The sequence below is a fragment of the Melanerpes formicivorus genome, unplaced genomic scaffold (genome assembly GCF_026170545.1).
Source record: "Melanerpes formicivorus ecotype bairdi unplaced genomic scaffold, bMelFor1.0.p_v2 SCAF_13, whole genome shotgun sequence".
NCBI classification, from domain to species: Eukaryota; Metazoa; Chordata; class Aves; order Piciformes; family Picidae; genus Melanerpes; species Melanerpes formicivorus.
Window position 1 is genome coordinate 4,238,343 of NW_027142365.1, and position 21,207 is coordinate 4,259,549.

The 21,207-nt window shown below is 45.8% G+C and overlaps 1 protein-coding gene across 1 annotated transcript in view; it reads left to right on the plus strand.

Moving 5' to 3' along the window:
* The first annotated feature begins 4,655 nt into the window (after positions 1 to 4,655).
* CRHR2 (corticotropin releasing hormone receptor 2) overlaps positions 4,656 to 21,207 on the plus strand; it is a 150,717-nt gene continuing 134,165 nt past the window's right edge. Inside the window, exons 1-2 of the mRNA XM_068145908.1 lie at positions 4,656 to 4,865; positions 15,277 to 15,370. Coding sequence (XP_068002009.1) covers positions 4,800 to 4,865; positions 15,277 to 15,370 — 160 coding nt within the window. The 5' untranslated portion in view covers positions 4,656 to 4,799. The remainder of the gene's footprint in view (positions 4,866 to 15,276; positions 15,371 to 21,207) is intronic.

Below are 21,207 nucleotides of genomic sequence, written 5' to 3' on the forward strand. Positions count from 1 at the left end.
TAGCTCTTCTGAGCTGCCACATCTCTAAAGGAGCTTAACTTTATTAGCTTAGAGGATGAATAAAGCATCCCATGCATACTTAAAATTGGATCCATTCAGATCCTAAAAATTACCTGAGGTCTCATATGGGGACCTTGTCTATCCACCTTCCCCAGAAGCCTGCAGCAGTTGGTTGCTGACAGTAGGAGTAGAACCTGCATTTTCCATGGAGTATAGAGAGGGCTAAGGTAGAATAGACTAGACTAGACTAGAATAGACTAGACTAGAATAGACCAGACCAGGTTGGAAAAGACCTTTGAGATTGAGTCCAACCTATCATCCAACACCATCTAATCAACTAAACCATAGCACCAAGCACCCCATCCAGTCTCTTCTTAAACACCTCCAGTGATGGTGACTACACCACCTCCCTGGGCAGCACATTCCAATGGCAAATCTCTCTTTCTGGGAAGAGCTTCTTCCTGACATTCAGCCTAAATCTTCCCTGGCACAGCTTGAGACTGTGTCCTCTTGTTCTGTTGGTGGTATGTCTTGTGTGAGGTTTGTGCTTTTTAATAAAACTACTTATCAAGTCACTTGTATTACAGAAACTCCCCAGGATTCCAGACACAACAAGGACTTGGGCTTTACAGTGTCAGATGTTACACTGAGAGCTGGCAATGCCCTTTCTCCAGTGAGGAGGCTTTCTGTGCAGTTTCACTCCTGAGAGCAGTGGGAATAGTTTCAGTTTAAGAGTTGGAGATATGCCTAAGTCCTTTCAGGAGATTTAAAAACAAAACAAAAAACCCACCCCCAAACAAGCAAGAAGGAGTACCCTTGTATGGGCATGGTTGCAAGCAGTATCTCCAAGTCATTTGGGCAAGAACTGAACAAATGGATCCATGCCATGATCCCATATGGAGACTTGCTCCATCCAACTGATCAGAATTGTCACATTCTTCTCCTGCATTCCTGAATCTCTGCTTATTGATCTCATGGGTCTTTAGTCTCTTCCTAAAAGAACAAGGCCCAGGGAGGTGGTAGAAGCCTCACCCCTGGAAGTTTTTAAGGCCAGGCTGGATGTGGCTGTGAGCAACCTGATCTAGTGTGAGGTGTCCCTGCCAGGGGGGTCGGAACTAGGAGATCCTTGAGGTCCCTTCTAACCTTAACAATTCTATGATTCTATGCATAAGTGTGTGTGTATATCTTTGTCTGTATTTCCCTCTCTGTCTCCATTTTAACTCTTTGACCAGCTTCACCCATAAAGCCAGATAGTATGATGAATGAGCCTAAAAGTTTTGTGAAAGGTGGTGACTGGGAGAAAAGTCTATAGAATGGAATGGAATGGAATGGAATGGAATGGAATGGAATGGAATGGAATGGAATGGAATAGAATAGAATAGAATAGAATAGAATAGAATAGAATAGAATAGAATAGAATAGAATAGAATAGAATAGAATAGAATAGAATGAACCAGGTTGGAAGAGACCTTTGAGCACCAGGACTGAAGGAAAATCTGCAACATGAGCTCAGCCCTTAAAGAACACAAGGGGATCTGAAGGGGAGTGACCTTTCAAGAAAACCCAGTGAACACAAAGCTTTGGTTGGATTTCACAATCAGCTATAAGGGGAAACTGAGGGAACAATTTGTTTAATCCTCAGATAGTCACAGTTTGGGGTGTGTTCTGTTCCAGCAGAGCTTTCAGCATTAAGAGACTCAGGTCCTGGACAGCACAATAAACACAGATAAATGATAACAGACAGCCACAGAGCAGCACACTGGGGAACCCTTCTGGTTTCAGGGCACTTGACCAATGTTGTTCATATGCAGCTCCAGGCTTCCTTTACCAGTTCTCATGAGTTCACAAAATCCTGTTGTGTGTGAGTTTCCAGTCCTGAGGTGGATGTTTAAATGCAATAAGAATTTGTGCTGGATTTATTCCTCCTTTTGCATTCCCATGAAAGGTTTCATATTAATTGGAAGCAACTTTGGCTTGTGGTTTTGTTTTCTTTTAATAATGAAAGGAAACAAATATTCAACCTGTTGAATAACCAGTGGAAAAGAGAAAATAGTGCTGCTTTGTGGAAAGCTTTGCCAGCATTTTAGGGCCTCTAGTGCCCATCTCCTTGCTGTGATAGTCAATTTGTATGGTATGGGATTTCTGCATGGGGTTAGGGAGGTAAGCCTCCACCTAGGTATTTTAGAAAGGGTGAGGAGCTGTTGTTGTTTTATGCATTTCTCAGCAAACAATCAAAAAACCCCAACACTTCAGGAAGGCTCCAAAGTAAGATGTCCAGGTACTTCTGCTTCCATGTAGGGCTTGCTGAGTTTTTGCAAACCCTGAGATCTGTTGGAACATTTTCCCCTGTGCTACCATGACCTTTGTGTCAATTGATTTTGATTAAAAATAAGAAACAAGGAAGGTAGTGGAAAGGCAATGTCTCAGGGAGAACAAGCCTCTACCTCCCTGACAGGAGACTGTTAGTAACTGCTGCTTAGGGCACGCTTTGCCCATCAGAGATGAAGAACAATGTATGGCACTTGTCCCTGTGGAAATCCAGCAGCTGGGCTAGAAAGGACCAGGTCACGTCCATTCCTGCTCCAGAATTGTGACTGAGGCTTTTGTGCCTCAGGACATGGCTGGGCTTTTGGGGACAGCCCCAGCTGCAGCTGAAGGCAGGTACCAACTGTGATTCACAACACAGCTGGTTGTCCTCTGGGCAGATGGGATGGAGCAGATGAGAAGAAAATCTTATTAGTCTCATTGCTGGCACTGGGAAGACCAGGGCTTGGCCTGAAGCCAACAGTCTAACAATACCACAGACACATCCATTGTATGGAGAGGACTAGCTGGATGCTAGACAGGGGGTCTCTGATAGGACCTGGAACTTATGGGCCTCCCAAACATTGAACATCCAAATCTGTTAGACTCCAATTCACTTCCCACCACCAGCCTCCACAGGGAAATAGAGCAGAGGACCAGAAGCTCCTCTGGCAAGTGTGTGTGTGTGGCATGAAGAGGAGGGTTGACCTTGTTTTCCCTTTGCTTGCTTAGGGGTCTAGTCTGGCAAGTATGCACAGATGAGAAGAGCAGGACAAATGTCTCTTGTTTCAGAGTCCAAGTGCACAAGCCACAGACACACAGGCTGCTTTTGGGTTTCCTGGATAGGAGGGTGCACATTCCCAGTTGAGACATGCTGCTGGGGAGTCTTAGAAGACTTGGTGCTGGAGAAGAAATGGCTTCCCATTGCAGCTGGAGAACAGCAAAGGGAGTGCCCCACAGGCTTGGGGATTTTGGGGATGGTGTGCTGACAAATTTGGTGGCTGGAGCCCTTTTGCCTCAGGATATCCAGGAAGCCTGAAGACTTTCTCCTCATGATCTTGGAGGTGGAGGTCCTCATTGTACCTAGTGACATTGCATCTAGGGATTGGGATGTTTTGCCTTACTCCCAGAGGACTGGAAAGTGGTATAGTTACACATAATGTAAGGGAGGATTCTCCCTTATTTCTCGAGGTTTGTAAGGGATTCACAACACACTTTGTGCCTGAGCACTGGAAAAACCTGTTGCTCCTGAAAGTTTAAGGACAATGCAGCCAACATTACACCTAATGGCTGATAGGAGGGATTGGTGGTGAAGGGCTTCCTATGCTTCCCAGAGGGCTGTGGGGGTGTCTGCATTGCACCTCATTTTGGAAAGGAGTACCGATTGCACCTGGAGCCTGGGCAGGGGGAAGCCTCTTGTCCCTGGAAACTTTGAGCCAGTGAAGAGCTCAATACATGGTGGGTGGAAGAGGATCCCTAGTATTTCTGGAAGCATGTGTGGAAGGTGTTCCCACTGCACTCAGCATTTAGTGAAAGAGATCTTAATTTGGCCCCTCAATTGCAGGAAGGATATCGAGGTGCTGGATCATGCACAAAGACAGGCAATGAAGCTGGTGAAGAGTCTAGAGCACAAGTTGTATGAGGAACAGCCGAGAGAACTGGGGGTGTTTAGCCTGGAGAAAAGGAGGCTGAGGGAGACCTTATTGCTCCCTACAGCTCCCTGAAAGGAGGTTGGGATGAGGTAGGGGTCAGTTGCTCTCTTCTCTCAGTTGGTCTCCTCTCTCTGGTGACAAGTGAACAAGAGGAAAGGCCCTCAGATTTGTGGCAGGGGATGTTTAGGTCGGACGTTAGGAAAAATTTCTTCACTGAAAGTATTGTCAAGACCTGGAACAGGCTGCCCAGGGCAGCAGTGGAGTCATAGTCCCAGGAGGGATTTAAAAGCTGTGTACACGTAATGTTCAGCGACTTGGTTTAGTGGTGACCTGGCAGTGCTGGGTTAAAGGTCAGACTTGACCATTTTAAAGGTCTCTTCTAAGCAAAACGATTCCATTATTTCATTGCATTTAGTGCTTGGGGAGGGGGTTACACCACTGCTTGGAATATTGTGGGCAGTGAAGTCCCTATTGCACTCAGGGCTTGGTGGAGGGAGAAAAATCCTTTTTGCATTTCGTGTAGGGGCAAGTTCCCGTTGCTGCCGGAGGCTTTGAGGGTCGCGCTGCCCCGAAGCTCCCCCAGCCGCCTCCATCCTCGAGGCATCCTGGGCGGAGGGCGGGATTGGCTCCCCCGCCCGGCTCCCTCCTTCCCTCCCTCCCGGGGGTTTGCCCTGGGACGCGCCGGCGGCGCTGGGGCTGGCTCCTGGGCGGCGGGCAGGGGTCAAGGGCAGCAGCAGGAGCGGGGGGATGCCAGCACCGGGGCAGCGCGGAGGTTCCGGCTGAGCGGAAAACGCCAGCTCCGGGGAGCCCCCCTGCAGCCCCAGCCCCAGCCCCGCCGGCCCCATGGCGGGGCGGGCGCCGCAGCGCAGCCTCCCGGCGTCGGCGGCCGCCGTGCTCCTGCTCTTGCCCGTAAGTGCCGAGGTCGGGGAAGGGGTGGAGAGGGCGCAAGGAGGGAGGGAGGGCGGGGGATGCCTCACGACCGCGGGGAGCCCGCTCGGTCTGTAAGGGACCTCTGCCCTCACTGGTCCCGCCCGCCTGCGGGTGTGGAGCGCTTCGTGCCGGCGGCCGTTACTCGCTGCCTCGCAGATGCCGTGCCCCAGGCTCTGAGACGCTCTGTCCGGAGACCATTACCCTCCAGCTGCTGTCCGGCCCGCAGCACTGGGTCTCCGTCCAGGGACCGTTACTCGCTTCCTCACATATTCCTCCCGCTCCCGGGCTATTAGAGACCCTGTCCCGAGGACCCCTTCCCTCACAGGTCCTTCCCGTCTCCAGGCACTGAAACACCCTCTCCCCGTGGCCGCTCACCTCGGTCTCCTTAGAACCCCTGGGCTGAAGCACGGCCCTTCTTTATTACCCCTTCTCCGTGGAATTGACGCATCCCTGTCCCTTTTCCTGGCTAGAAAAGGTCTTGCACAGGGATCCATCTGGATTCACCACTCCCTGCCCCAGAGGAAAGTTTTCCTGCCCCTGCCCAGTTCAGCAGGGCAGCGGGTGGCCCTGCGTGGTGCCCGTTGTCCCCAGCCTCTCACCCTGCTGCTGCTCCTCGCGGCATGTGCTCAGTGTTGGTCAGTTTCAGCACGGGAATCGGCAGACAGTGATTGCAAAGGGCCGGGCTCAGCCCGTGCATCCGTCCAAAGGTTTGGTCCGAGTTTCTCTTGAGTGAAAGTGTGAGACGTTTCCTGGGGTCCTTCTTCACCCCAAGTTTACCCCAGGTGATGCTGGGATGAGGTGGAGATAGGATCAGCCTGTGTCAGAGTGCACTTAAAACAGATTTGCCAGCCCACACTCCTAAACCAGACTGACTTCTTCGGCGACTTGTTTGTTTTAAGGATGGTTGTAAGTGTGGTAAATCATAATTGCAAAACAAATGTGGGAGATTAAGCAGAAGGTGTATTGATCTTGCACAGAATTCATAAAGGCTGTTCCTGCAGCATTAAAAAGTGGCAATGATCCGTCTGGTCTGTTGTGGAATTGATCCTTCTTCAACATTTCCTTAGTTAAAGAAAGAAAATCTGTTCTATTTCCTTATGTTATGTATTTATTTTATCTTCCCCCTTCTCTATCTAATTTACAAGGAGGGACAAAAGGAAGCCAGATCAGGAACAGCAACAGGCTCCAAAGACAAGTAACAATTTAATCTTAAAAGCTTTACAGTCATTTTCTTAGAAGACAGAGAACATTTGATCAGCTCCACCAATGTCTCTTTTTTCTTTTGCTCCCCCCCAGTCAGAGACCAGTGCACATGGGATCAGACTGGCATGCTTCTTCGTGCTTGGTGTTTTCAGTCACAAACCAGTTCTGCCTGATCCTTCTTCCAGGCTGTGTTTTCCCTTATTGATTTCTTTTGGTCCATAAAAATATTTCAGTTGGTTGTTTAGTGAGGGAGACTTCTTACCAGTGAGGTTATCAGAAGTACCCAGGTAGCCAGAGCTGCCAGACTTAATTCTTTTTCAATGGATCAAAAAATGTCGTGTGCTTCCCCTGCAGATGGTAATCTGTGGAGGGTTTTCCTGTTCCCCTGTGACTTTGCATTTGGATTGTTTCTGAGAGTTTTGGTAGTTATGTTGCTGCTTTAAAAACAAAACAGCAGCCTTGGAAGAAAGAGGAGAAAAAGTAGTGCACATGAAGAATCAAAATGTCAAGTTTCCATAAAATGTGTTTAATCTGAGAGAAATGTGGACTTGGAATGTATTCCAAGCTTGCTTATCCAGAGCAGCTTGTTTGGATGTAACATACTTGTGTGATAGTCTCGTGTGTACGCCTGGGCAGTATGTGGTAATAATGCATTGGAAGATAATCTTCAGCCCCATGGATAGATCATCTCATGTTGCTCCAGCTGCAGCAAAAGCAGAGCTTTTACTGTTCTTTTGGGATGTATTTTCATCCCTGAATGTTGTTGGTAAGTCTCTATCTCTGCTTTACAGCTGGATGAAACTTTGGACCAAAGAAGCTTAAGAGCAATGTTTTAAAACGTTGGCTTCAATCCAAAGCTCTTAAGTTCCTGTTTAACTTGAAAACACTTGAAAGCTGACTCGAAGTCAAAGGCTCTATTCACATTTCTGCATTTGAGAAAGGGCAGAGCTGCTTGTGGGAGCAGACCCTTAAGCAATTAGGGAAGCTTAAGTTTTCACAGCAGCTGAGCAGTTGTGGCTTATGGGAACTGCAGGTTTGCAACGCTTCTCAAATGAGGCAACTTTCTAGTATGGAATTGGATCCACCATATGAAAATGCTGGTGCAAATGACCTGTCAGATTTCACAGGGCTGGTCAGGGAAAGGCTGAAGACTTGCACAGCAGGCTGTGAGATTTATGTTCTCTTAGAGGGTTTCTGTACATATGATACGCTGGAAAAAATGCATTTACTCGAACATAAAATACAAATAAAACATAAAACAAAGACAAATGAATCTCTTGACATCTTGATAGAGAGTCTTTGCTGAGTTCACCTAATTTGGAGGAGGAAGGGGCAGTTATTCATCAAAACCAAAACCGAAGCTTGCTATAGTTCATATGCTCTCCTGAAGCTATATTAAATCAACCAGAGCAGTTTGAGTGTATCAGGCAGTGGTGACAAGCTAAGTAATATTTCTGGTCAGAGACTGCCAAAACTCAGTCCTACTGTGAATTAATTCAGCATAAACATCTCATCATGAGAAGCCTTTTCTGGTGCAGATCTCTGGCAGGGTTTAAATTTGTAGCCATCTTGTGGTAATGATTGGATGTTTGAAGGAGGCAGTTGTATGCAGAGAGGAAGGACTGATGTTGGCTGGCTGGTAGTTTTGCCATGAAGCGTTTCAGTGATATTCATAGCTGCCCTTAGCTAGAAAGAAAGCAGCCTGTAGCTTTTGTTCATATAAGGCATCTGCTTACATATTATTATTCTGCCAAGAGTGAAGGAGAAATAAGGAAGTCCTCTAAACTCTGTGACCTTCATATTTCAACCCAGAGAGCAGTTGTGCCTTCCCTGCTTCTTGTGTGCCTCTGCTGAAGCTGGTGGAGGAAGACTCTGCTCATTGAGCTATCAGGTGCAAACTTGTTTAGTTTCAGCCTCACAGGTTATGTCTACTAGTAAATTATGATTGCCAGGATGGCTCTTCAGGCCCACTGCCAGAGAGTGACTTGTGGCCATGCTATTAAGCTCCTTCAGCTTCTAAAATGGGGAGATGGTGTACAAACTGCCCACACTGAGAACGGGCCATGGTGCAGCCTAACTCCAGATCATTCCCGGGAACTGTTTCAGATGCTGTTAGATTGCCTGGGGCAAAAATGTGGCCAGGAATCATTCTAAAAATTTAACAGTATGAATGATGAAGTACTTAAAACAGACCTTTGCACTCTTTGATTTATTAGCTTAGATGGAGCATGTGATACTCCCCTTGCCCAGTGCTCTCAACAAGTGCCAGTGGGAGGCATTTTCCTCTAAGGCAAAGTAAGTCTTGGCTTGCTTTGAGTCCAGCGATCAGCTTCCTTTGTGTTAGAGATTACTGTGGGATAACTGCTGGTGATGTGATGATCTGAGAGAACCACAATGAGAAAAACAGAGCAGTGGATGCATAATACTGACTTTTTAAGGAAGTGTCTTTCTGTTCTCTTTTTATATTCATTTTGCTCAATGTATTAGTGCATGAAATATTTCAGAAGCCTTTGAGCAAACATTTGGTCTTCTCTGGATTTATTTCTTTTTCTTAGCAGCTCTGCAGATTTTATTTTTGGGGGGAGGAGGAGGAGCAGATGTGGAAATGTGGGTGATAAAACCAGGTCACACACACTGGTGAAGCTGATCTTTTTTAGTTTATGGCACTTTCAGGTTTACAGCACTGCAAAACCCAGAGGAAGGCTTTGGGGAGAAGCTCATTTACTTGAGATTCAAATGTTAGGCAGTAAAGGATGTTTCTGCAGGAATTTGCTTTTCCACTCTGTGTCTATAAACTGAAACAGGTAAACCAATTCTTGATCATGCACATGTGCCTCTTTCTCTTAAACCACACCGGTTCCAATCCCAAAGGTAGTCTGCTCTGCCTCGAAGTGCAAACATTCGTTCTTGGATCTCAACCTGGAGCTGTCCAGCGAGCCTCATGGCACCTCCTTGCCTCCTGTAGAGACACTGATTTGTATCATAGCACTGCCTAAACATTGTCTTTGCCCCCTTATCTTTCTAATTGTACCAACCAGCCTCAACAACTGAAGACTTCCTGTTGGTTTCCTTTATCAAACTATTTCTTTGTAGAGAATTACTTTCTTTTACTGATAATCCTTTGGGGTTTTTTAAATCTCAATGGCTTTGAAAGTAGCTGTTACTTGATTTGAGCCACTGAGTGTTGGATAAAGAGTTTTATGGGGTTTATTCTCTCTCTCTGAAAAGTTAGGGATAATTTGCTCTGGCCCTTATTAGAGGAGAAGACAAATAGAAACTAGTCATTTGCTGCTGTGATCAGTCAGCTAACAAGCACTGTCCTTCAGATGAAAGGCTGCTCAAATCTCATCAGTTATGTCCAAATGTATGAAAATTTCATTTCCAGTTTCTGGTGCCAGTGTGTGAGATAATTATTAGATCCCTCCTGCAGAGGTATCCTGCAGATACCTCTTTGACATACAGCAGGTTATGCTTTCATAAGTACTGAGCCACTCTCTGGATCTAGGATCGTTTGAGTTTGGCCTCACAAGCAGAAGTTCTGCCAGCTCCCTGCATCGTCTTGACAAAGGTTGTGCTGTGTGGCAAGTGCTGTGACAGGGACAATGGTGTTCTGAGAAAGCCAGTTCACAGAGATGAGTTTTGACATCCTGCCCTGACCTCTGGCTCATGACTACCTTATTGCTGTACAAGTGAGCCCACATTGGGAGTCAGGTGCTGGGAGCATGCTGCTTGTTCCCCAGATTAATAGCTCTATTGTGGAGCTAACTGGGTGGAGAACTTGGAAGCTGTCCTCTGGGAATGATCAATGAGATGGCATGTGTTTGTACAGAAATGTGCCTTGTTTTCACTGAATAAGAAAGGAAATCCAGTTAGTATTTCAAAAGCTGCAAAGTACTTCTTCAGCAGAGCTCCAAGTGAAATTAATTAAAGCTCTGCAAACTTCTGTATAATCCTGGCTGAATAACTCTCCACTCTGGGTTGTGTGTGCCTGGAAAGTAAGTAGTGAGCAATGCAGATGGAGTTTAAAATACATTAGTTGTCCTCACTGCAATGCTAACTTGCCCTGGTAATAGTAGCTAAAGTGTCAGAGAACTGGAAAGGAGCCACTTGCCTCTGAGGGCTATAGGGTGATCTCTTGCTGTTACCCCAGTTCCTAGGACATGGGAGGCTTTCTGAGTGCTGTTAGCTTGGTTCTGCCTTAGTTTTGGGAGTGCTGTCCTCTAGCAGGGGTGGCTTCTCCAGAGGAAAGGAAGGAGGAAAGAAGGTGAAAGTGAATACAAGGAAGTGTGCTGATGAGTCTGAACAGGTTGTCTGCAGGGCTGCCAGCCAGGCTCTGCTAGCTGGCATCTCGGTGCATGGACTGAGGTATCGATTCCCTTTGAGTGGCAGTAGCAGACACCCACAACCCAGACATAGCTTGGGTTTCAGGAGGCTCATGCCAGCAGAAGCAGAGAGATGGTCCAGGAGCCAGCACCAATGGCTGTACGTCGTAGTGTGCCCAAGGAGTAACCTTTCTGCTTTCTCAGTTCCACTCTGTGGGGATACTTAAAGGAGTGCTGTGCTCCTGCTGTTTCCTCATTTTGGAGGCAAGGGCATCCAGGGGCTAATCTGCTCCTTCACTGACTTTCTCAAAGCAGAGAGTAAGGCCAGGGTTATCCCTGCTGATGACAAGACTGATGTCTCAAAGCACCTAGCAAGATTTTCTCAAATCAGGGGGAGCTGCAAAACCAGATCGTGTTGCTCAAGGCCCTCATCCAGTTCAGCTGTAAAAGTCTGCAAAGGTGGAGATTTCACAGCACCTCTGACCCTCTTTTCACACCTCTGAACCTCTTTTCTAATGTCTAGTCATTGCTGTGATGTCCCGTGAAGTTTTCCCTTGCTGCAGCGTGTGAATGTTGGTTTGCTGTCAGCTTCTTGGAAGAGTCTGACTCCTCTGTAATTCCCCTTCAGTTTCAAAGACAACAGTGAAGTTCAGTGCTGGGCTCAGTGGAGCAGATGCTTGGGGCTTGTATTTTTAATTTTATTTCTGAATAAAGATTAATTTCATGCTTAATCAGAGCATGTGTTTAGTTGCTTTATTGAACTGAAGCCCTACTTCCTATTCCATGTAGACTTAGATTCTTTCTCAGATCCTGGGCTGCATCAAGAGAAGTGTGGCCAGCAGGGCAAGGGAGGTGATTCTCCCCCTCTGCTCAGCTCTGGTGAGACCCCACCTGGAGTACTGCCTCCAGTTCTGGAGCCCCTATTACAGGAGGGATATGGACGTGCTGGAAGGTATCCAGAGAAGGGCCACGAGGATGAGCAGAGGGCTGGAGCACCTCTCCTGTCAGGACAGACTGAAGGAGCTGGGGCTGTTCACTCTGGAGAAAAGAAGGCTCCGAGGTGACTTTATCCTTATTGTGGCCTTCCAGTATCTGAAGGGGGCTACAAGAAGGCTGGGGAGGGACTGATCAGGATCTCAGGTAGTGATAGGACTAGGGGGAATGGAATGAAGCTGGAGGTGGGGAGATTCAGGCTGGACATGAGGAGGAAGTTCTTCCCCATGAGAGTGCTGAAGCCCTGGATTGGGTTTTCCAGGGAGGTGGCTGGGGCGCTGTCCCTGGGGGTGTTTAAGAGCAGGCTGGATGAGGCTCTGTCCAGCCTGATCTAGTGTGGGGTGTCCCTGCCCATGGTAGGGGGGTTGGAACTAGATGATCCTTGTGGTCCTTTCCAACCCTGACTGATTCTGTGATTCTACTTCCTGCAAAGGCTGCAGAACACATGCTGGCCTGTCAGATCATAGAACAATGTCTCCTGGATCATTTGGGCTTCACTAGAAGCACTATTTTATCTAGCCTCTGGGATTAACTTGGAGACAAGTAATGGCAGGAAGTTGAAAGAGCTTAAACTCAATTAAAAATGTTTTGTTTTTTTTCTTGAACTGTCCTAAGAGACTTTCCTTTTGCTGTAACTTCAGCTGGCTCAGGTTGCAGGTTGCAGATTCTGTGAAAATTTGTATTTAGACCTTCTGTCGCTTATGGAAATGATTTTTCTGGTGAAGCAGAGCCAAATGATTGTGTACTGCCAAACGCTGCTGCACTAGCAAAGTTGTTACCGAGCTGAGAAAGGCCAAAGGTATCTCAAAGCAGAGGACTGACCTTTTTGCTTCTTCAGCAAGCAAAGTATTCCCACATGCTGGCCCTCTTAGCACTGTCCTTTAACAAGCATCTCTGCTGCATACATCTTTAACCACACTACAGTGAATGCAAATCCACCCTGGCCACAGGAGAGATTGCTCTTCCCCCTTCTCCTAGGCTTTTCTCTGCTTTGGACCTTAATTAACATTCTTCACTCTCTTGTTTGTGCATATTCCTTCAGGTGATTAGTAGTCAGCAAGTATTCTGGCTCCACTCCTTCTCTCCCATGTATTGCCATCTCTTGTCAGAGAGAAAGAGCTGCTCAGATGAATGTTGCATTTGTTGTAAGTGGCTTCCTCTGAACACCTGATGTTTTTCCCAAAGCATCTGTTTTCTGCTGTTTTCTGCTGGTGATGGCAGGAACCCCTGTAAACCTTGCCAGGTGCCCACCTGCCCTGGCAGCTCCCTAGCTGTATTGGAAGAGAGTAAGGGCTTTGTCAGGGAAGTGTGAGATTTGTTTTGGTTTTGGTTTTGCTTCATTGAGCTCTTTCATTAATTACATTTTCACAGTGAAGTCAGATGCATGTATTGACCTAAACTGAGCTTCTAGGAGCATAAACTATCAGGTTCTTCATTTAATTGGGCTGCTGCTTCAAGACAGTCCTTCCCAAACGTTCAGGTGAGCACTGGGTATTGTGGCAGAAGCCAGGCATTTGGAGAGCTTGACTTAGAATCATAGAATCATAAAATCAATAAGGTTGGACAAGACCTCAGAGACCGTCAAGTCCAACCTGTCACTCAACACCTCCTGACTAACTAAACCATGGCTTCAAGTGCCACATCCAATCCCCTCTTGAACACCTTCAGGGACAGTGACTTCACCAACTCCCTGAGCAGCACATTCCAATGGCAAATTGGAAGAACTAAATGGGAAGAACTTTCTCCTTACATCAAGCCTGGCACATCTTGAGACTGTGTCCTCTTGTTCTGATGCTGGTTGCCTGGGAGAAGAGACCAACCCCCACCTGGCTACAACCTCCCTTCAGGTAGTTGTAGAGAGCAATAAGGTCTCCCCTGAGCCTCCTCTTCTCCAGGCTAAACAACCCCACAACAACTTAGTAAGGTTATCTTTAAGCCAGGAGTATTTCTGCAATTAGTGTGTTTGTGTGGTAATGCAAATGCAAGAAAGCTGTTCACTGTGGACAGCGGAGAGAAAATGAAAGCAAAAGTAACATAATATGTAGAAGACAGTTTTCCCAGGAGCCAAATGAACCTAAGCTGACCCTATAGCAAATGTGACATTTGACCTTTCTTGTTTGAAACATGCTGTGCTAAACCTGACCTCTGTCTGTCTGTTCTTTCCCATCATCTCATGAAGTGGACAGCTGAACACGCAGTGTATTTACAGTACATGGAGATGGCTTGAGTTTCTTCTTTGAAGTGAGACAGTGCTTTGGCCTGTGAGGTAGCAGTGGGGAAGGACAGAAGGGAAGAAATGCTGTGTCCAAACTCACATGACAGGTTCTGACATGAGACATGGCCACTACAGTCTTCTTTCTGGCAGGCTTGGCTGGAGTTTTGTGCCTTGTGAGACCACGTCTGCCCTGGCTGCAGAACAGAGCCCTTGTCTTTCTCTGTCTTCCTGAGCTGACCGCGCATGGTTGGTATCCTGGAAGGCTCTGCTCTGGAAAGCAGGAATTTGAGTCTGCCAGGAGGAGAAGCAGCAGCTTCACAGTGGCTTATTTGAAAAGAACAGCGTTTGAGAAAGCTTTTTGTTTGTACTTCAAGACTTCCTATTTTGTGAAATACCTGCAAAGTGGGAAATAGATTGAATTGGTAGTGCACAAAGAAGAGCTGCTCTTCAGAGACCGGTGTTACTGATGAATTCTATTGCCACGATCATTTACTACACTTCTTACTGTGTGAAAAGGAATCCAGTGACATAGAAATGGTTCTTCAATCACTTAACACATCTTACAGCACTGAAATGTAATGGCAACATTCAAGAAGTGTGGTTGTCTCCCTGAGTAAGAGCTGCCTGTGTTTTGTTCGAGCCGTTCTGGGTAAATACAAAAGCAAACATGTTTTGTTGTTTCTACGGCCTTACAGCCCCTCAGAAACAGTCAGGAAGTTTTTGTTCATAGTTTGAAAATTGGAGTTTCCATCATTGATTTTCCCCTGGTATTTTCTCACCAGCTTTAGCTCTGCCTTTTTTAAAGGGCTTTTCAACAGCTTCTCTTGCTCCAAGCAGTATCCCAACCCAGCTGCCTGTTGGTATGCACAGTTCTGAGGGCTTCTCTTCTCTGTCTGCAATTGATACTTCAGTAATTTCATTTCAGTGTGTGCAAATGACAACATAGTCCTTGGATTCAACTCTAAATACATGGTTCCTAACATTTGCTTGGGGGTGTGCTATTACCCTGTACTAAACTTCCAGCCCATGTTGATGTTACTGCTCTTTCCCACTAGCACGTGCCCTCAGTGGGGGGCTCAGTGCTCTGAATTCTGAGGGTCAGAAACTCATGCCTTTGTCCTAGCAAAGAAGAGCCATGGATCATTTCACAGGGATGTCCACTTTTCCTATGCAGTCAATGGAAGCACTTTCCTCAAGCCTTCTGAATTGCCATTTGCCCCTTGCTTTCTGTCTTCAATGTACAAGGACCTTTAGCGCCCAAGTAACCATTCCAAGTTAGCTGAAGAAAATTCCACACAGGATCTTCAAGGGGATGTGATTCATTTCCTGGATATCAGGCATTTACTTTTAGGTGAGAGAAATTTTGTCCTGAGTTTTGTCAGTGCTATTGACTAGCTTCAACAAGAGGAGGTCCAGAGCAGGGGACTCATTTGTAGATCCCTACATTTAGTCAGATGAATGTCAGCTGATGTCAAGGAGCTAGGCAAGTACAACTGTAAGTCTTCATTGTCATGAGGGGATGTCTGTACCTGAGCCAATTATGAATGGGAACTGCTGTGAAAGTGCTGTGGACTATTGTGCCCATGAATGAGAAAATCTATTCAATGCTGCTGCTGCTTTATTGTTTGTTTCACTTTGCTTCTGTCTGGTTTTCCAGATAGTTCTCCACTGTGAATCTTCTGTGAACCTGCCCTTGTCTGTTCTGCTGGAAAAGTACTGTGAAGCTTTGTCAGCCCGCACCAATGTCACAGGTATTTATTTCTCCCTGTCTTACTGGCTTCTTGTTACTGTAGGATCTGTTTTCAAAGTGTCCTTGCTCTAGGAAGATCTTTTCCTGCTGAGATAAACATAGTGCCTCCTGCCTGGGGTTTTCACTGGCAGCAGCGCCCGTATGGCGGCATCACATGAAAAGAGAACTTTGAATTTTGCACCCTTGGAAAGAGCTTCAGGTGAACTGATAATAACAGCCCTTTGTCATAGCTGAATCTGTTGTGCTGACTATACCCACTGACTGGTAGAAGAGCTGAAGGTTAGGACAGTTAAAGTGTCTGTATCCAGAGTGGTACAGATGTGTTCCCAAAGGCTGTCCGCAATTCTCCGAGTGCAGCGTGGGATATCTGGGCTGGGGAAGAGAAGGCAGGTGGATGTGCTAGTGAAATCCAACCCTTGTGGGGCATTCTCTGCAGAAACTGGGGTGCTGTGACCAGATGGACAGCTCATGTAAGCTAAGGATGAACCATTTCAATGGAGTGTTTACTATGAGAAACATTGGCTCTTCAAATCAGAACCCGGTACATACATTTCACTGCAAAACGTGATCATTTCTGTATCCTGCTCCCACCATCGAGGCTCCAGAACTTTTTAGATAAGGACAGGAGGCTTTTCTGACAGAGAGGCATGGCAGAGACACTTAGGAGCACTGGCAGGGGAGTAAAGGGAATGTCACTCTCCAGAAGACTACGGGTGGACAACAGGAAGGAATGGTGGCAATACAATGCCTTTGCTTTCCACAGTCTGGTCTTTGAAAGCAATGATCCTTGTGCTTGATCCTTGGCTAAAATGCACCAGCACAAAAATGATACTGTAAGATATGCAAAACTGGATCCATCTTGGCTTCAGTAATGGGAGAAGCACACAAATCCACTCCTCTGTGCTTCAATGAGCAGTGTTACTGCAGGAAAAAGTAAATGTGTTCCCTTCCTCCTGATAAATCTTCCTGGAGGGAGGAGTATTTTGTAATAATGTAGATATTGTCATTCAGGGCCTGACAAGTGATGACAGAAGAAATGAAGCTCAAGGAAAAAAAAAAATAGAATAAGTCTTTCTGTATAATACATCAGATCTGAATGTATCAATTCCTTAAGGACAGTAAATTGATCTAGATAAGCTGATCAGAGTGAAGTCTGGAAGTTGTGTTGCCTTAAGTGCCCCCTCATTTGCATTTAAATGGGTGTGTTGACCTGTATTATGAATCCAGCCTGAGCTCTACAACTGGTGCTGTTAGGGTTCCAGGGAGCAACTCTGCCTCCTGTGCCATGCTTGCTTGTATAAATTTTAATGACCATCTATTCCACTCTGTAGCTGGAAACAAGGGGGGAAAAAAATAGATGAGGTTCTGTGAAACCTTCCATGATTTTGAACCTTTCTTTCAGGTGTTCTTTGCCCGTTTCAGTGTTATTGTAAAGCTTGCCATCAACTCACAAAGTAATTTTTCCTTGTCCAGAGCTTCTCTAGCAAACCCCCCAAATTCCACACCAGGCTATTTAAGAAGCTGGCCAACAATTCACTCCTCAGTTGTTGACCAAAAACATAATATTAATTTTCTAGGCTATACACATGTTGCACAAGCACAGGGAATCTTTTCAGGCAGCTGCTATAGTAGTGGTTTAATATGAGAGGGGAAGAGAGAAGTCAGAGAAGCCTTTCTTTACTTGCACTATCGTTGTAAGCTATCACTGAGCAAGAAGGTGAAGCGCTGCTCTGACATGAATGAAACCTGATTGTTGCACAGAGACAATCCAACATGCAACTTTCCTGGAAAATACCTTCCCATTAAGGTCAGACTTGATGGGGCTCTGAATAGCCTGATCTAGTTGCTCACTGCAGGGGGGTTGGACTGGGTGACCTTTAAAGGTTCCTTCCAGCCCCAAACATTCTGTGACCCTATGATTCTGTAACGCTTGTGACCCTTCTGCAGCATGCTTCAAATTGCTGTGCTCTTGCTGTGAGCATGGGCTTATACAGACAGGAGAGCCCTAAGCTGCTTCCTGTTCACACCAGTTGGACGTAAGGGCAGACTCTGGCATAAGCATGAGTGAATTTTGGGATATACTGGGGACAAAAGTTCAGTTTTTTCTGCTCAGCAGGGGCTGATGTGCTTTTCTCAGTGGGGTGGATCACCAACATGGTGCTTCTAACCTCTCTATATAATCCTTTTGTGTTCCATGACAGCTGAAGGATCTTCAGAAATATCTGGGCTGTTCAGCTCTGTGTCTTCTCATTCAACATGGGGATCTGTAATAGAATGATCTCATCTTCATAGCCAGGAAGATTCTACTTTAGAGAGTTAATGTCCAAAGCATGATTTCATCCTAAACTAGGACCTAAGAGGGAGCAGGAATGAAATTCTTTTTACTTAAAAGGATCCAAGGATTACAACCTCCTGTGACTAAGTCTACTCTCATGTGTGGATGTCCAAAATTAGGTGAGCTGAGTGCATCCTTCAGTTTGAACCCTCATAATACTGAGGATCTGGCACACTGTAACATTGGTGTGCTTTAGTCAGCAGCATGGATGTACAGAACTGGACCACGGAGTCTGAGGTTTCTGAGTCTCTTCTCTGACTCAGGCTCTTTGACACAGTGCAGAGAACATCTTTTGGAAGGGCATAAAATCAACAACCCCCCCGAAAAAGATCCATATTGAACAATCTTTATTTATAGCTGGCAGAACAGTAAACACTAAAGTTTTGTAATTGGTTCTCTTCCTGGTCTCTTTTCCAGAAGATGCTGTTAATTAGTCCAATATGTTAATTTCCTCCCCCTGTAATTACTAAATTCACCTTCTAAATATGTTCACACTTAGTATCCCAAACAGATGGCATAAAATGCTTTGGAGAATTTCATGTGTGTGTAATTGCACTTAACTGCAGAGTAAATGAGATTGTAATTTCAGTCTGAAGTGATTTACACCAAGCCTTACTATTTCAGAGGTGGAAGAATGGAACTCCCTCCCTCTTTTGGGCCTTGTTTCCTGAAAAATACCTGGATAAGGCCTTTGTAATTGCTGAGGTGCAGCTTTTGAGCTTGATGGGAGTGCATGTGTTTATTTATGGACCTGAAGAGGAATTTTAATTGCTCACTGCTTTGCTTTCATATGTAAGAGTAATTGGTTGAAATGGCAGGTTGTCTCTCTGAACCAGGCATGTGGGACTGAACCTGGAGCTAATTAGTGTAAATTAGAAGTGCTTAGCAGCTATTGCACTGGTACTGGGGGGGGGGGGGGGGGGTCATATGGCTTCACGGATTGCACACCTGAATATTTGTGGTTATATGTAAATGTGAGTTCCAGTTACTGCCACTGGAGTGGGATTTAGTCTCCCTCACATCAGTGCCAGTTAAAACACTTCAGAGTAACTTCAGGGAGGTGGTGGAAGCCCTGGAGGTTTTTAAGGCCAGGCTGGATGTGGCTGTGAGCAACCTGATCTAGTGTGAGGTATCACAGTCACAGTATCATCAAGGTTGGAAGAGACCTCAAAGATCATCAAGTCCAAGGTGTCCCTGCCCATGGCAGGGGGGGGTGGAACTAGATGACCCCTGGGGTCCCTTCCAGCCCTGACAATTCTGTGATTCTAACTTAAAAGCAGCACAGTCCCCACCCTGGGTTTCCCAGAGCAGAATCTCAGACATGTAATCTCATAAGAATAAATAATGTAATAGAATGGTGCAGGAGCAGGGGCAGTTTGAGCTGGGTGTGTCTGGAGAGGGACCCCTCAGTTATTTCCTTATGCTTTCTGAAGCCCCACACTGGATTACATCAGCTGTTCACGTGACAAGTGTGTCTTTTGTCCGAGCAAACGGTTCGCTGACTGGAGGTGCTTTCATCACATCCACACAACCCAGTCACTGCTCAAAGGCACAAAGTTAACCTGGATGAGTTTAGCTGCTTAACAGTGTCACAGTCTTTTGTTCCACCTGCACCTGGATCTCCTCCTTCTGTTGCTGAGTCCAGGCAGAATGGGCTTTTTCTTCACTTCCATGAATCATAGCTCCTTTTCCTCCAATCATAGCAGTCACTCTGATTCGTATGGCTAAGCACACGATCTTTATTAATATTACTTATGCAATCTCATTGCCCTTGCTTGGTTACAATATATCTGAGTCAGACAAAACTACTCATGGTCATTCTTGTGACTAAGAAAGAGATCAGTCTGAGTTCATTTACGTCAAGGTTACAGCTTGGGGCCTAAGGCTTCAACAGTCTAGCTGCTTATGCCAATCAAGTTAACTACTAATGTTCACCAAAGCACGTAATTGAAATAATCAGTTCCCAACAGTAAGGAAGACCTACAGGGCTGACAGATATGACACAATCTACGAGAGACTTGTGCCCTCTAGAGTAGCTGATGCTGTCTGGAGGGATATCTGAAGGCACGGGTGGCACTAGGTGTCTACATGCAGCCATCCAAATCCTTCCTTAGATCTCCAGGGACTGCACTAGATGGACTAGATAAGTTCAATTAGACATTCAGCTCAGTCCATGCATCCCTCTATAGGCCTTCTCACACAGAGTTTGATAGAAATCTTCAAAATGAACACCATATAAGATGCAGCCTGCAAGATGGGAGTTAAATCCCCATTTATAGCTCAAATACATGTGTGAAATCTCCTCTGACAAGGTGATTTGATCACAGATGCTTCAGCCACCAAAAGAAAAATGAGTCACGAGTGTTTTGCCTTGCTGCCCAGGCTGTAGCTTGTGTTTGGCTGACTGTTCTGAATTTTTAGTAGTCGATTTCAATCAATCATTCCTTTAGTAGATGAAAGTCTCCTGACAGACAGGCATGTCTGATGACTTGCTTTCTATCTAGGACTGCAAAGGTGAGGCACTCAGTGCTCCAGGGGTTAGTTATTTCGGTACATTGCACTATTCTATTTCTTGGAAACAGAAGATTTGGCCTTGTTGCATCTCTAAATATCCCTCCACAGTAATGGCATGGCAGCAATTCTCACCGTTTCCCTTCTGATTTTCCCAGCAGGTCACATCAATGAGCACTTCCATTTGTAATGATACTTGGAAAAGCTATTCCTTTTAACGTGTGCCTTTCACTCTCTTGGCGTCAGCCTGCTCCTGCAGCTGCCTCTGGGGCACTTGGCTATGTGCTTTCATCACATCCACACAACCCAGTTACTGCTCAAAGGCACAAAGTTAACCTGGAGGAGCATCAGTATTTGCATGATCAAAGCTGGAGCTAGACACAAACTATCTTCCCAGGGCTTCCTATTTTCAGATGTTGCAGCAACACTATTTAAATAGAGGTGATGATGTTGGTTTACTTTGCCATTGCCTCAAATGACATACCAGGCAGTCCAGCACTGCTTGCTTTTACTTCCCAAAATAAAGCTGCCTGTGCTGTATGCTGTTGCACAATTTGTATTGCTGCCACTGGTCATTTGGAATTTAAATAGCTGCATTTCTGAACTCTGTTCCAGTTCTGATGTGATGATATGGAAAAGCTCTTACCTGTTAAGAAACTATACAGACAGTCTAACAAGTCCTGTGGTCCAGAAGGGAGGCTTATTTAGAAAAGCAGATTCATTTGGGTTGAGAAAAATAGTATCTGTGGGGTTAGAAAGGACCTTTAAGACCAAGTCAAACCATTAACCTACAAAATCCACCCCTAAACTGTGTCTCTCAGCATCACATCCACTTTGTGCATTTGTACACATAAGGATTTATGGTGCTTTGAGGTTTGGAGGTTTTTTGACTCGTTTTGGTTGGTTGATTTTGATTTGTTGGGTTTTTTTTTTGTAATTGATTTATGGATGAAGAATAAACATGTGCACAGTTCCCACATTTACCTTTGATG